Raw genomic sequence first — 15,163 nt, 5'->3', positions numbered from 1 at the left:
ACAAGTCATTCTAAGACAACTTTATTTCTAATCTGAAGTGTTGACCTCTGTTGGATTTTATCAAGGTGCAGTGGATGTAATGGAGGATAATACACACTTAGTTTATAGCTGAACAACTGTTACCTCACGTGTACTGCTGAATGTTCTAGCACCCCTCTGGTGACATGTGTCTCAGACTTGGTTCACAGACCTCCTCACCAGTCTTTTTTTTAAGGTCATAATCTTCTGTCACTGAATTCCGTAACTTGGAAGAGTTATTTAGCCTGTTGTCTGGACCTTCGTTTCCTTATCTTTAAACCATGGGGGCTGAGTTATATGATATTTTGTGTCCCTTTGAGATAGAAGATCCTATAGTTTTAAGACTTGAAGAAAGAGAACATGGGCTTATGAATTTTAGACCAAAAGCTGCAGAGGCACCCAATACATCAGATAAAATAATCAAAATTTAAAATACTCTCAATAGGGTAGCATGAGAAATAAATGAAACACATAAAATTTAATGAAGATAAATAAAAGCTTATACACTTAGGTTAAAACTTTTGACAACTGCTCATTACAGATAGAATAGGGAGGCATGGATTAACGTGAGTTCATATTAAAAAACAAAAAGTCAAGCTCTCAAAAATGAATGTTTTGGTCTGGTCTACAAGGCTAATCTGAGCCCATAATGATGTTGCAGGAGAAAAATAAGATTCTTGGGGTACATTAATTCTAGATGAGTGAACTTCTGGGTTTCCAGGCAAGTGTGTAAAATGCTTGGAAGTCTTTACACTGTCCTAACAACAAGTAAAAAGCTGAACAAGCTGAAAAAAAAATCAACATTTTTTTCTTAGATCCATAAGAGAAGTGAGGTCAAAGGGCAAACTGCTGTCACCCAGACTGGAGAGAGTGACGGGTGAATACAGAGGATCATGACCTACCAGAGCAGAAACCCACAAGAACCAGTGCTGGGGTAGGGAAATTGGAACTGTGGCTGAATTGCTGGAAGCTCAGTGTGGACAAACTTGAGAGTTAAAATCTCCCAGGGGACCCAGTCAGGAGGGTGGAGGGGCAGCCCAAACTTCAGCGAGTTTTCCCTCCTGGAGCTCTACCAGGTTCTCATGGTAAATATGGGAGAAAAATTGTGCTTCTGGCAGGGGTAGAGGAAAAGGAACCATTTGAAATACACCAGAGCATCTTGTTCTTCTTAAATGGTCTGCCCTCAGGAGAAATATTTAACCAGAGGCCAACCTACAGGGATTTTTGCCGAGCCTAACTGACCTGGGGGAAGGCAAGTACCCAACCCCAGCCCCCTCTAGCCGTCCTGTTCCACCTGATGTTGGTGGGGGCTGCAGCTGAGAGGCATGTGTCAAGTTCACAGTCTGGAAGCCCAGGCTCACTAAAAGATTGAGACCTAATCATAGGACCATAGAATGCTTCCTTTCCTCCACACTTTATCACCACATTACTAAAGGCCTATTTCTGGTGTTCCTTTTACCCAGTACAACATGTCCAACTATAAAAAAAAAAAAAAAAAAAAATTAAAAGATGTACTAAAAAAGCAAAAAGCATACTTTGAAGAGAGAGAGTGACCAAGCTTCAGAACCAGACTCAGATACAGCAGGGATGTTGGAATTATCAGACTGGAAATTTTAAATCACTATGATTAAAATGCTAAAGACTCTAAGGAATAAAGTATACAGCATGCAAGAACAGATAGGAAATATAAGCAGAGGGGAGGAAATTCTAAGAAAAAAAAAAAAGAAATGACAGAGATCAAAAATACTGTAACATAAACAAAGTATGTCTTTGATGAGCTTATTATTGATGGACATGGCTGAGGAAAGAATCTCTGAGGTTGAGGATATTTCAATAGAAACTCCCCAAGCAAACAGAAAAGACAGAAAAAGCAGAGCAGAATATCCAAGAATTGTGGGACAACCCTAAAAGATGTAACATTCAAATAATGGGAACACCAGAAGAAGAAAGAGAGAAAAGAACAGAAGAAATATTTGAAACAATGACTGAGAATTTCCCCCAAATTAATGTCAGTCAACAAACCAAAGATCCAGGAAGTTCAGAGAACACCAGGCAAGAAAAATGCCAAAAAAAACTATGCTTAGTCATATCATTTTTAAACTATGGAAAATCACAGGGAAAAAAAAATCCTGAAATAAGCCCAAGGAAAAAAAACAGCTTACCTATAGAGGAGCAAAAATAAGAACAACATTCTAATTATCCTCAGAAACCACGTATGCAAGAAGAGAGTGCAGTGAATGAATATGTAAAGTGCTGAGAGAAAAAACCACCAACCTAGAATTCTGTACCCTGTGAAATTATCCCTCAAAAGTAAATATGGTATCTATATATAGTAAGTATATATTAACCTCTTATAGGAAACACGTTTTCCTTTAATAGTAAATATGATACGTAGCTAGAAATACTAGCTGACTGTCTACACTGCAGGAGGTAACTAACTGTACAATCATGGCAGACTGTTTTGGTGATGCATTAATTTCTGGCAGAACTGAATTTTGTGTCTATAAAATGGAGTGGAACAGTAGGGAGGTATGAAAATTACGATGGAAGAGAAATGGCTAAAAAAGCAGGGGAGCAAGTCCTCCAGTACTGTGAGAGCTGCCATGAGGGAAAGCAGCGCTTCTTCGCATGGCTTTAAAAAATAAGTTTACAAAAGTTACAGACAGTAACAGAAGACAGTTAAAAGGTTATGACACAGGAAATCCTTTCTAGTGATTTCACAGGCTCAATTTAAAATAGTAGAAGCTCCGTTTCTGGAACTGTGTAAGTAGAGATTAGAAAATCATTTTCAGACACACAGGTTCCCTGACCCTGGCATGGGTGAGAGGCAGGGTTCAGTGAAAGCCCCTTCTGACTCTGACAGCTTGTGATCAGCTGAGCCAAATGGCTTCTACCATCACGTTCACCATCCTGTTAAGATTACAGGACCAAAAAGAGGCCTGAATGATAGTGTGGGCCCTTGAGGGATACTCACCAAACCCATCTCAAACTCAGGGGCCTACCTGTCTGCCCTGCCTCCTTATTTCCACCCTCAGTTTCTATTCTGTTCTTTTCACCTCTCCTTCCTCCTCTATGTTCATCTTCCCTCTGAGGCCTTTTTTCTCTATTCATTTCCTTCTCCTTCCATCAAAATCTCCTTTTCTTTCTATCATATTCTCACCTCATGCTACCTATACTTTTTTTCATCATAAAAACATATAACTTACTTTAAAATTATCTTCTTAAGTGCAAGGAGTAGCTGGAAAAAGTAAATATAAATATGAGACTTTGGCTTTTGGATAGAAAAAATATTCTCTTGGCACCTCTGTAATTTTCTAGTCTGTCATTATTGATGTACCCTGAATGGATTATGATTCATATTTACCTCTTTCAGAATGCTTATTATATACATCTATCTTTTATTTGGAAATTTAAAACATTTGCCATGGTTGCAAAATAATACTTTTCCAAATGATTCTAACATTTGAGCTAACGTTCATGATGTATTTCTACTCACAAATTCTCTAAGCTGAAGGTCTCAATTCTATAAAATGAATTGGTTTCCAACTTTCTTAATTCTTTACCTTTAAGGTTGAGTGTATCGAATTTGCTTCAATGAAAGACATCTATATGTAATTCTAATTTGTTTGCCATATTGTGAGGTTTCTATTATCTTAGAAAATGAACTCTCTCCATATCTCAAGAAACTCAAGATTTTATAAGCCTTTATAAAAACTATGTGATAAAAGTTAGTTTGCTATTACTTATTCCTTAGGAATCTGCTTTTCAAGTGAAACATGTTTCCTTTCATCTAGGAAGACCATGGTTATTTTGCGTGTGGCATGTAAATCTTTGTGACTGTTATGTGAAGCAAAAGGAGTGCTTGTTAGGGATAGAAAAGCTAGCCCTCATGAGAGGGTGGATATAAGCTAGACTGTAGGGCTCACCTAATTGGGTCCGAACACAATTTGTAATATTTGTTTAATATAACAACTAATTAGCAATTACACATTAATCGTGGTTGTATAAAATCATGAGATAAACTCCCCAAGACATATCTCTAGGAATAAATTTTGAGGTTTCTATTTCTAGAGTGGTGGTTTTCAACTAATTTATTTTCTGACCCAGTATCTGAGAGGGATACAAATCTCTCCCGTTAACCGTGGCTCATGGGAGTCTCTGGCCTAGGGAAATACATCAGAATGGCAGAGGATAAAGTTCTGAGATGCCCACCTGGTGGGGAGTTTTGCCCTCTTCACCTCTCTACCTTCACTTTGAGAATCACTATATATCTTCACAATTAAAAAAAAAATCACAAGCAGCTGTACTTAACATGTATCAAGAATCAACTGTTAAGGGTTTTAAGGAAGGAGGTATGGGAGCCAATAAAGATAAAGAAATGTGTGAGTGCACATAAAAGTCCAAGGAAACAGTCACATTAAAAAAAGTACAGCCATGGAAGGGAACGGGTTAGATGCAGAAAAAAAGAGGAATTTATTTTCTCTCAATTGAAAAAAAAATATACAAGACTTCTGCACTAAAAACTATAAAACACTACTGAGAGAATGTGAAGAAGACTAATTGAATGAAGAGACAGTCCATGTTCATGGATTAGATAATTCAATAATATTAAGGTATCAGTTCTTTCCAAATTGATCTATAGATTCAGTGTAATTCCAACCAAAATCCCAATAATTTTTATAGAAGTTGACATGTAGATTCTAAAATTGATAAGGAAATGCAAAGAACCCAGAATAGACAAAATAATAAAAAAAAGAATAAAGCTGGAGGACTCAGGCTATTTAAAATCAAGACTTGCTATAAAGCTACATAATTCAGTTAGTGTGGTACTAGAGAAAGGATAGAAGGTCCAGAAATTGGCTTATATCTATATAGTCAATTGATTTTCAACCAAGGATCCAATTTAATTCAATGGGGAAAGGAAAGACTTTTAAACAAGTGGTACTGAACTGCTGGATACCTTTATGGAAAAAGATGGACTTTAATTTTTACCTCACTCCACACACAGACATTAACTTGACGTGGACCACAGATTTAATACAAATGTTAGAACCACAGAGCTTTTAGAAGAATACAGAATACCTTTGAGACTGTACAGTAAAGGGCTAACTCAGCAGGCCTGGACTGTCCCAATCCTGCACATTCCAACGTTGATTAGGACTGGACCTCGAGGGACAACTGGGAGATAACCTCCTCTAGCCCTTGGAATATCCAACCTGATAAAAGTGTCTTTGTAGACCTGGGGCCTTGAGCCGCACCAAAGTTTATGCTAACAATCAGATTTATGGTAAAAGTCTGTTTCTGTTCAACCTGGGCCCCTGCCACACTATATCACTCTGACCTCTGGAGGGAACTGGAGATGGAGTAGCTAATGTTAGTCACATGGTTGCTTCATGACTACATGACTGACCTCTAATAACAAACCTTGGGGTCACCAAGTCCTGGGTGAGCTTCCCTGGTTGGCAACACTTCACATGTGTTGCCCTACATGGTTCCCAGGAGATTTAAGCAGTCCACTGGGAGCGGACACCTGGAAAGTTGTACCTGGTTTCTCTTAAGACTCTGAGTGAAAAATGTTGCCTGCCATATCAGTAAATAGAGGATGCTCCAGCCATCAAGCCATCACATTGTAGCCTCCCCAATGGTGAGCCCTGAGGAAACTCAGGATGGAAACCGAATGCCCACCATCTAGCAGTGAACTGCTGCAGCCAGCCTGATGGTGCACCCTGAGGAGACCCTGGATGAGAAAGCACAGGATGCTGGCCCCAGGTAGCTGAAGTGCATATCAAAGCAATGATTTCAGTGAGCCCAGACTCTTGCATCTTCCCATACACAGAAAAGCGCTCCATTCTTTAACGTGAGATGTCTGGTTTTCTTTAATTAACAGTAAACTTTTGATGTTCCGGCTACCTGGTATTTGTTGCAAAACTACTGTATATCCTGGCTTCCCCTTTGCCTCTTCAGAGCAGTCCCTCAGAGTGATCTGAGAGTCCTGTCTCCCTGGCTTGAAGACCTCAGAAAGTCCGCCGAATAAAACATAACCCTCACCTTCTAGGTTGTGCATTTTTTCAGTCTACAACACCAACCTTTTTCCCTTCCTGATTTTAATCTATAATCTTTTGCCACAGTATACTATAAACATGAGTCTATCGGCTTTTCTGAGTTCTGTGAGTCCTTCTAGTGAAACTTCGAAGCCGCGCGTGGTCTTAAGGACCCTCAACAATGGAAACTAAGGTGAGTCTTAGATAGGAGATTTCTTCAATAGGAAAATAAAATGCACTAGCCACAGAAGAAAAAAACTGGTAAAAGAAACTTCACTGAAATAATAATTTTCTGCTCATCAAAAGATATCACTAAGAAAATGAACAGGCAAGCCATACACTGGGGGAGGATAATATTTGCAGTACATTTATCTGACAAAGACTTCTATCCAGAATATATAAAGTATTCTTACAAATCAAGAATAAAAAGACAAACAACCCATTAAACACAGGCAAACAACCTGGACAGTTCACAAAAGAAGATATACAAATCATCAATATTCTATGAAAAGATGACCAGGAAAATGCAAATTAAAACACAATGAGATAGCATTTTCACACCAACTAGAATAGATAAAATCAGAAAGACTGACAGTAGCGAATGTTGGCAAAGATGAAGAGCAGTTAGAACCCCCATATATTCCTGATGAGAGTGGAAAAAGGTATAATTACTTTGTAAAACAGTTTGTAGTTTCTTATAAAGTTAAACATAGATCTATCCATTAGGACAATTTAATTTCTAAGTGTTTACCCAAGGGAAAGATAAACACCAAAACCAAAAACAACAAACAAAAACATCAAAACACCTGTACAAGAATGCTCTTAGCAGTCTTGTTCATAACACCCCAAATCTGGAAATAACCCAGTATCTATCAACAAGAGAACAGATAAACAACTTGTGATACATTGTATAGTGGAATACAACTCAACAATCTAAAGGAAGAAACTACTGATACATGCAAGAACACGCATGAATTGCAAAAACATTATTCTGAATGAAGAAAGCTAGACAAAAATGAGTGCATACTGTGTGGCTCTATTTATGGGAAGCTCAAGAAAAGGCAAAACTAATATAAGGTAATAGAAATCAGACAGTGGTTGCCTTGGGATGAAGGGTTGGAATTGACTGGAAAGGGACACCAGGGAATTCTCGGGTGAAAGAAATGTTCACTCCAGATATATTGTTTTAGATGGTGCTTACAGGGGTATACACAGCTGTCAAAACTCATCAGACTGAACACTTAAGATCTGTGCTTTGTGTACAAATTACACTTAAATTTTTTAAAACAGGAGAAAGAGTTATTTACTCTGCCCTAAACAGGAGATAGTTTTACCAATTTACCTTAATTGGTTAGGAATTAACAACTCTCTTTGATACAAGAGAAAGAGCATTTCAGACATAGAATTGTTTATAGCATAAACTCTTATTTGAGCACAAAAATATCACAAAATTACATTTATATAGAAATCAGTGTCCTTTAAAATTCTGATTAGCCAATTAACTACTAAGGGACTATAACAATGGACTTCTTGGCTTTATGACTTGGGAAATATCATTAGCATATTATTTCTTTACCATATTTTAGCAATAAAATACTTCTGAGTAAATACAATAAAGCCTAATTTAAAAATCTTGTGGACCATATAAAATGGAAATTGGCCAGAAGAATTTTATAATGCCTTTTAGGGATTCAAAACAGTATTTATTTATTCAGTCATTAAACTAAATACTCACTGAATACTAGAAACAGTGCCAGGTACTGTGCTAGGCCCTGGCAATATGAAGATTCTAGGATTCAGTCCCTGACATCCATATGGTTCCTCTATAAATGAGGCTAGAAAGCATTCAATCATTTCACCAGTATTTGAATGTGTTCTCTGTGCCAGGTACTGAGGAAACAGCAATGACAGAGGCAGATGTGGTCCCTGTTCTCACAAAGCTCAAATTCTAGCATAAGATGACAACTGGTAGAAGAATTCCTGAGCCTCCTGGGATCACGCACTTTCTAGGACATTCTTGTTAGGCCAGGTCCTGAGAAGAACGCTCCTAAGCTGAGGCAGATCCTGATCCCAAGGAGAGATGGAAAATTATTGGCCATCAGGCATTCTTGGGGTGAAAATGGACTGGACGCCATCATTACTTCGTCACTGGAGCCCAGCTGAGGAATGTGGAAAACATCTTCAAAGCCCAGCGAACACTCTTATTAGAATCATCTTTCCCTGGCTTCCTGCTGGATCCCATGCAGGGATCCTGACAAGGGGCCATTTGTAGAGGACTGCCAGAGGCCTGTACCTTCCAGAATTCTAATTCTGGAATCTTTCATTATTGGTATCAGTTAAGTTGTTTAAGCTCTGACACAAGGCAGAGGAAAGCTGGGAATATTAGCACATAGAATGCTATTGCTGATCTGGTGAGTGGGCAGATCAGGAACTGAGCTTGGTTTCTTCCATCTCTACCAAGGTCTCATTTAATCAAGCGAAATATCTAATTTTGGTGATGTGAAATTGCTTAAGCAAGTTAAAAGACCTATAGTTGTGGAGTCTGTAAAAAGGCACCACTAGGGGCTTCCCTGGTGGCGCAGTGGTTGAGAGTCCGCCTGCTGATGCAGGGGACACGGGTTCTTCGTGCCCCGGTCCGGGAAGATGCCACATGCCGCGGAGCAGCTGGGCCCGTGAGCCATGGCCGTTGAGCCTGCGCGTCCGGAGCCTGTGCTCTGCAACGTGAGAGGCCGCAACAGTGAGAGGCCCACGTACCGCAGAAAAAAAAAAAAAAAAAAAGGTGCCACTAGATAAAGTGACATGTGGCCTTGAGTCACTGCTGACAGCTCAGGCGTGATTATTTCATCACCTCTGCAGAGCACATAAAAACTACACATTCTGAGAAATTGTGTTGGGTCATTTTCAAAACAGAAAATCCATGAATGTTCTGGAATAAAGAAGGTATGAGATTTTACTCTTATTATAAGAGGTTGCAGTATTTAAAAACTATTAAATTCTGTTCCATGACTTCTCAGTTGGGCATTTCAGTGGTCATAGATTCCTGAGTAAATTAGATGGGTCTTTCTGAAGACCAGTCACAATTTACATGTGCTTTTTTTTTTTTTAAATATGTATAGCAGCAATTTATGGTTATTTTAGGACAAAACTGGAGCAGGGTTTGAGTGTTAAATTATTGTTCTGAGCTCAAAAATTGACTGAATAACAAAATGTCAATTCCCATTTTTAAAGAGAAATTTGCAAGTAAGTAAAATCAGAGCACAGTGAATATTACCCACACACGTAATGGAAAATCTACCACTAAAATACCTAGGCACTTGCGTTTAAAGACTTAATTATAGCAATCCATGGTAAAGCAGAGAAGAGAAATCAGGCTTCTTGATTTCTAGAGATATTCTTATCTCAAAATCACATGTCATCTTTGCATCCTCTTCCCTCATTTGGATAAGCAACACAAATAGAAGTCCATTGCCCTAGACGTAGCAAGTATTAGCTCCCTGCTTTCCAGGTGTCTGCCTGCCTCTTGCCTGTCCTCTGCTAACTGATCCCTGCTCGGGGTTCCCCCATGAGGATATAAATTCCCTCTAGACCATCCCCACTACCTGTCTTGCTGCTCAATGACAGTCCCAATGCATTAACTCTTTAATAGCCTCTATACAGCTAAGAAAGTAGTTGCAAGGCTAATTATGGCTGAAGGGTCCAGCTTGGTAAAAAGCATCTTAGGCATTAAATAGCTAAAGGGGGACTTTCCCAAGGATTTTGCAGCTACAATAGTTTCTGATCATGGATAAAGTAGTGGCAGGATAAACAAACCTCTGGGGAATAGTGTGGTAGTTATAAGGGCTACATACAGAATTAGGAGTACTATTTGGCAAGATTACCAGGCTTGTCTCAACTTATACTCCCTGTATTGGTGACTAAGGATATCCGTGCACCTTCACTGGTGCTAGCTTGCCCATTCATTCATTCATTCATTCAAAACCACTTTATTGAGGTATAACGGACATACAACGGCTGTACCCATTTAAAGTGTACAACTTGATAAGTTTGGAGATAAGTATACATCTGTGAAACTATCACCACAATCTATGCCATAAACCTAACTATCACTCCCAAAAGTTTCCTCCCACCCTCTTTATCACTGCTATTGTTATTTATTTTATTTTTTGTGATAAGAACACTTAAGGTCTACTCGCTTAGCAAATTTTAAGTACGCAATATAGTATTATTAACTATGGGCCTAGGCCGTACAGTAGATTGTGATGATTTACTCACCTCTGCCTTGTTTATTTTTAATTTGCTAATTTGAAAGGTGAAAAACAGTGCTTTATAGGTGTTTTAATTAATTATGCATTTCTTTGATTAACTATGAGTTTGAACAGCTTTTTAAAGGTTTATTTGCTGTTTGCAATCCTTCTTTCATTGAGTGCCTACTATATTCTAGGCACTATTTTAGGTGCTGAGGATAAGACAGTTAACAAGACAAACATGCAGAGTTTACATTTCAATGCAAGAAACAAACTATAAAAACAAACTGAAAAGCTGAATTAAAAATGAAAAATACCATTTCAGCTATTAAAAAAAACCCCACAAAAACAATAACAAAGCAAATTAAAGGGACAGAGTAGAGTGGTCCATTATTTTAGACAGAGCAGTCAAAGAGAGGTTCTCTGAAGGGACGATATTTGAACACAGACTGAGCAGTAAGTGTGCCATGTGGATTCTTGGGGAAGAACCCAGACACGGGGAAAAGCAAGCTCAGAGCTCCTGAAGTGGGAACTTGTTCGAGAGCTGGAGGAATGGTAAGCAGCCCGGTGTGGCTGGAGTCCAGTGAACAAGAGAGCAGGGTGGTGGGGTTGGAGAGACAGGATCATGTAGGGCCTGCCTTGCAGACCACTGAAAAGGCTTGGGATTTGACCCCAAATGTTTTGGGAAGCCACGGAAGGGCTCTGAGCAGAAGAGTGATATGATTGGACTTGCATAGGGAGATGGGTTAGGAGACCGTGGGGGTGAGATGGGCAAGGCCCCGTGACTTGGTGCCACCACTGCAGAGAGAGGTAAGTGGCTTAGTTCAGGATATAGTTTGAATAGGAGTTGCTGATGCACTTGACGTGTGATGTCAGAGAAAAAGAAGAGTTAAAGGCAATTCTAAGGCTTGATCAACTGGGTCATGACATTCATTGTGATGCAGAAACACTGGGGGAACAACAGGTGTATGGAGGTGGAATCAAGAGTTTAGTTTGGAACATGTGAGTCTGGAGTTCAAGGGAAGAGGTCAGACTGAAGATATAAGTGAAGGATCCTTTAGTCATAAATGGAACGTAAAGCCATGAACCTGGGCTGAGAACCTCTGGGCAGAGAGGAGTATGTCAGGAGATGTGATGGCCCCTGAAACAGATCTTGTGTTTCTTACTGAACTGTGTAAGTTTCTATACATTAATGATATTATAGTTTGTCAGTCATTTATACTACATATATTTTCCCAATTTTCTGTTTCCTTTTTGATTCAGTTTATTTTATTTTTGACATCTACTTAAAAACAGTTGTGTAGTAAAATCCACCAGTCCTTCCCTTTGTGATTTCTTCCATTACTTTTAAGGCCAGAAAGTCTAGTAACTAGAGGTCAGACAGACATTTGTGTTTTATTTCTATGTTTGCTTGTTTGAATGAACTTTGATTAACTCAGAGTTTATTCTGGTGTGTGTTAAGTTTATAAGTTGATACCTTTTCAAAAGATTTGTCAAGTTTCCCAGTACCATCTCTGAACTCTTTCTCTCCTCATTTGCTGGTCTGTGATGTCTTCACACACTACACTTTATTTGGTTCAGTTTCAATTTCAAGCTTTGAAATTGCAACAGTGATGATGAGAAATCTGCCTTGCATCCTTACAGTGTTACTTTGTATAAGAATCTCAATGTGCTTACAAGGAAATACATAAAACAGAACCAACATTTTTGAGAAGAAAAATGCTGGGACAGAAAGCTAAATGGAAGAAAGATAAAACATGAAGGGGAAAAAGGAAAGGGTACAGTCTATTTCCTTTTTGAAAAAAAAAAAAGTACATGTTGAAAAATGTAAAAATAGAATCATGTATACATACAACAAATACTGAGTAACCTCCCCACACCAGCCAGGATTATCCAGGTGCCCTCAAGTAGTGAGTAAGACAAGGGACCTGCCTGCAGGGGGCTTGACTTTAGCGGGGAGGTTGGGGAGATAGATGATACATATGTCTATGACTTCTGTGAGTAAAGAATGCTATGAAAATAAGATGGGGGCAGTGGGGTAGAGAGTGACCAAGGGAGGTGAAGACAAAAGGGAGGTCAAGAGAGGCTTGTGTGAACACATGGATCGCTAACAGGCACATGAAAAGCTGCTCAGCATCACTAATCCCTAGAGAAATGCAAATCACAATTACAATGAGGTATCACCTCACACCAGTCAGAATGGCCATCATCAAAAAGTCTACAAACAACAAATGCTGGAGAGGGTGTGGAGGAAAGGGAACCCTCTTGCAGTGTTGGTGGGAATGTGAATTGGTGCAGCCACTATGGAGAACAGTATGGAGGTTCCTCAAAAAACTAAAAATAGAGCTACCATATAATTCTGCAATCCCACTCCTGGGCATATATCCAGACAAAACTATGATTCGAAAAGATACATGCACCCCTGTGTTCATCGCAGCACGATTTACAATATCCAAGACATGGACATGGAAACAACCTAAATGTCCATCGACAGATGAATGGAAAAAGAAGATGTAAGTCAGAAATAGAAAGATAAATACCATATGATATCACTTATATATGGAATCTAAAATATGACACAAATGAACCTACCTACAAAACAGAAACAGACTGACAGACATAGAGAACAGACTTGTGGTTGCCAAGGGGGGGTGGGGAGGGGAGGGATGGAGTGGGAGTTTGGGATTAGCAGATGCAAACTATTATACAGAGAATGGATAAACAACAAGGTCTTACCGTATGGCACAGGGAACTATATTCAATATCCTGTGATAAACCATAATGGAAGAGAAATGTAGACACATGTATAACTGAATCACTTTGCTGTACAGCAGAAATTAACACAACATTGTAAATCAACTATATGTCAATAAAAAAAAAAAAAAACTGTGAGAGAGAGATAGGCTTGCCTTGTGTGAGATATTTGTGCTGAGCCATAAATCCTGAAGCTGAAAAGGAAGAGGGGAGGTGGGAGGAGAACAGGGAAGCACTATGGCCCCAGGCAAGCTCAAGCAAGAGGGAAGAGAAGGGGAGGGTGGAGGAGATGAGGTCACTACGGGAGGGGCAAGGGAAGAAGACAGGATTATGGGAGGTATTAGGAAGCCTTTGGAGGTTCAAGTGGAAGTGTGATCTAATCTGCTGGAAACTGAGAGTTTACAGGCTGTCCTGTGAAAACTAACCTGGGGGAGGTGGTGGGCAGGGGGTGCAGGGTGGAGATTAGGGGAGAGAAGAAGGAGCTCCAGCTGGAAAGATCTTATATGAAGAAAGTACCTAAAATATACTTTTTAAAAAACATATCAAAACTAAATACTTGACAGGGAGGAAATACAAGTGATTAGACTGTAAGATTCCTGAGGGCTAGGATTTTTGTCCGGTTTGTTCACTATCTCCAATGCCTAGAATACTGAGAGTCTGGCACTCAAGAAGAATTTGTTAAATTAAATGAACAAAGTGACTATAGGGAAAAACCTTTTATTTGTGAACCAAGAATCAGATGAAATGAACAAACAGAAAAGAGTCTCACAGAAGCCTCGTGGGCTACAGAACTGGTCTCATAATTACATAGCCCTTCAAAACATGAGACAGACTTCAATCAAGGATGGGTAATTTAAAAATAACGTGACACTAAGGGTTCAAAATGCAAGTTTAAATTTAGCTGCTTTCTTATAAAATCCTCTCACCCCTCAGACATGAGTTTCGATGTGTCAGGAATTATGTCTTTTTTTAAAACTCTCCAAGTAAGAGCAGAACACATCATGTATGTGTACTCCAGCCATGTATATTTAGGTTGTTGGAATTCTACTGAAGAAAAGCTAGCATAGAGGCAAAATGCTTAAGGAAGAAAATTCGGACAACTTGCAGCATTTATCATGACTAACATTTTAGTCTACCAGAGTAAATTTTGAAATTATGTTCTAATTTGAGATGGTTCTGGTTTGATGAGTTAACTCTTGAGACATCTGAGTATAGTATTATGAAAGAGCAAAACTGTTCATCAACCCTTTATGCCAGTGTTAATTTCTTTTAAAAGTAGGATTTTAATGTTTTTTTATTCCTACAGTGACCCTTAAAATTTCTATGTATATAATCACAAATGCACACACAAGATGCATTTATAAGCTTATTGTGTAGTTCTAAAGACAGTTGGGAAACCCAGTTTTAATTTTATTACTGAAATAATTTAAACATATATTATAGAACTGCTTCTTTTCAATCAACAGCTAGGGTCTAGAAAGAGACTGCGCAAGCAGGCACAATTTATTCAGGTTTCTTAGTGTTAGAAGAACAAAGTTGCCAAACTTCAATCTGTAACAAGTACTCTTAAACTTATTTAATTTTTCACCTTACCACTGACATCAACATACATCCTTTGCTCATGCCTTAGAAAAAAACTCAGATAATTTATTTTACAAAGATTCATTACATGCATTAACCATTGGTATACTCAAATCTGGGAAATTATTTTCAGCAAATGTGTAACATTCCTGACGATCTCCAAGAATATTTTAGTGACTTTCATCAGAGAAAGAGGACTTACCGGCTTTTATTCATGAGGTCTGCTCCTCGGGCTTTATAATAATCTAAATTTGGATGGAACTGATAAGTCACTGGTCTTGGATTTCTCTATAGAAAAAAAAAAAGCAGTAAATTAAAATGTATAAAGCTATTTAAATTATACATTAACACATAAAAGAATGAAACAATTGTTTTTATATTCTTTCAGAAAAAAATACATATAATAATGAAGTTTAATAATTAATGTGCTTGGGTTTTTTTGTTTTTTTAATTTGGCTGCGCCTCATGGCTTGTGGGATCTTAATTCCCTGACCAGGAATTGAACCTGGGCCACAGCAGTCAGAG

At 38.6% G+C, this 15,163-nt stretch overlaps 1 protein-coding gene across 7 annotated transcripts in view; it reads right to left on the bottom strand.

The window, feature by feature from the left end:
• TBC1D5 (TBC1 domain family member 5) overlaps positions 1 to 15,163 on the bottom strand; it is a 532,640-nt gene that overhangs the window by 77,380 nt on the left and 440,097 nt on the right. For all 7 annotated transcript variants that reach the window (XM_079921169.1, XM_079921174.1, XM_079921170.1 and 4 more), the window contains one exon: positions 14,841 to 14,926. In XM_079921169.1, the coding sequence (XP_079777295.1) occupies positions 14,841 to 14,926 (86 nt within the window). The remainder of the gene's footprint in view (positions 1 to 14,840; positions 14,927 to 15,163) is intronic.

The sequence above is a fragment of the Stenella coeruleoalba genome, assembly GCF_951394435.1.
Source record: "Stenella coeruleoalba genome assembly, chromosome: 5".
Taxonomy (NCBI): Eukaryota; Metazoa; Chordata; class Mammalia; order Artiodactyla; family Delphinidae; genus Stenella; species Stenella coeruleoalba.
Note: the sequence above shows the minus strand (reverse complement) of the source record. Positions and strands in the feature narration are given on the sequence as shown.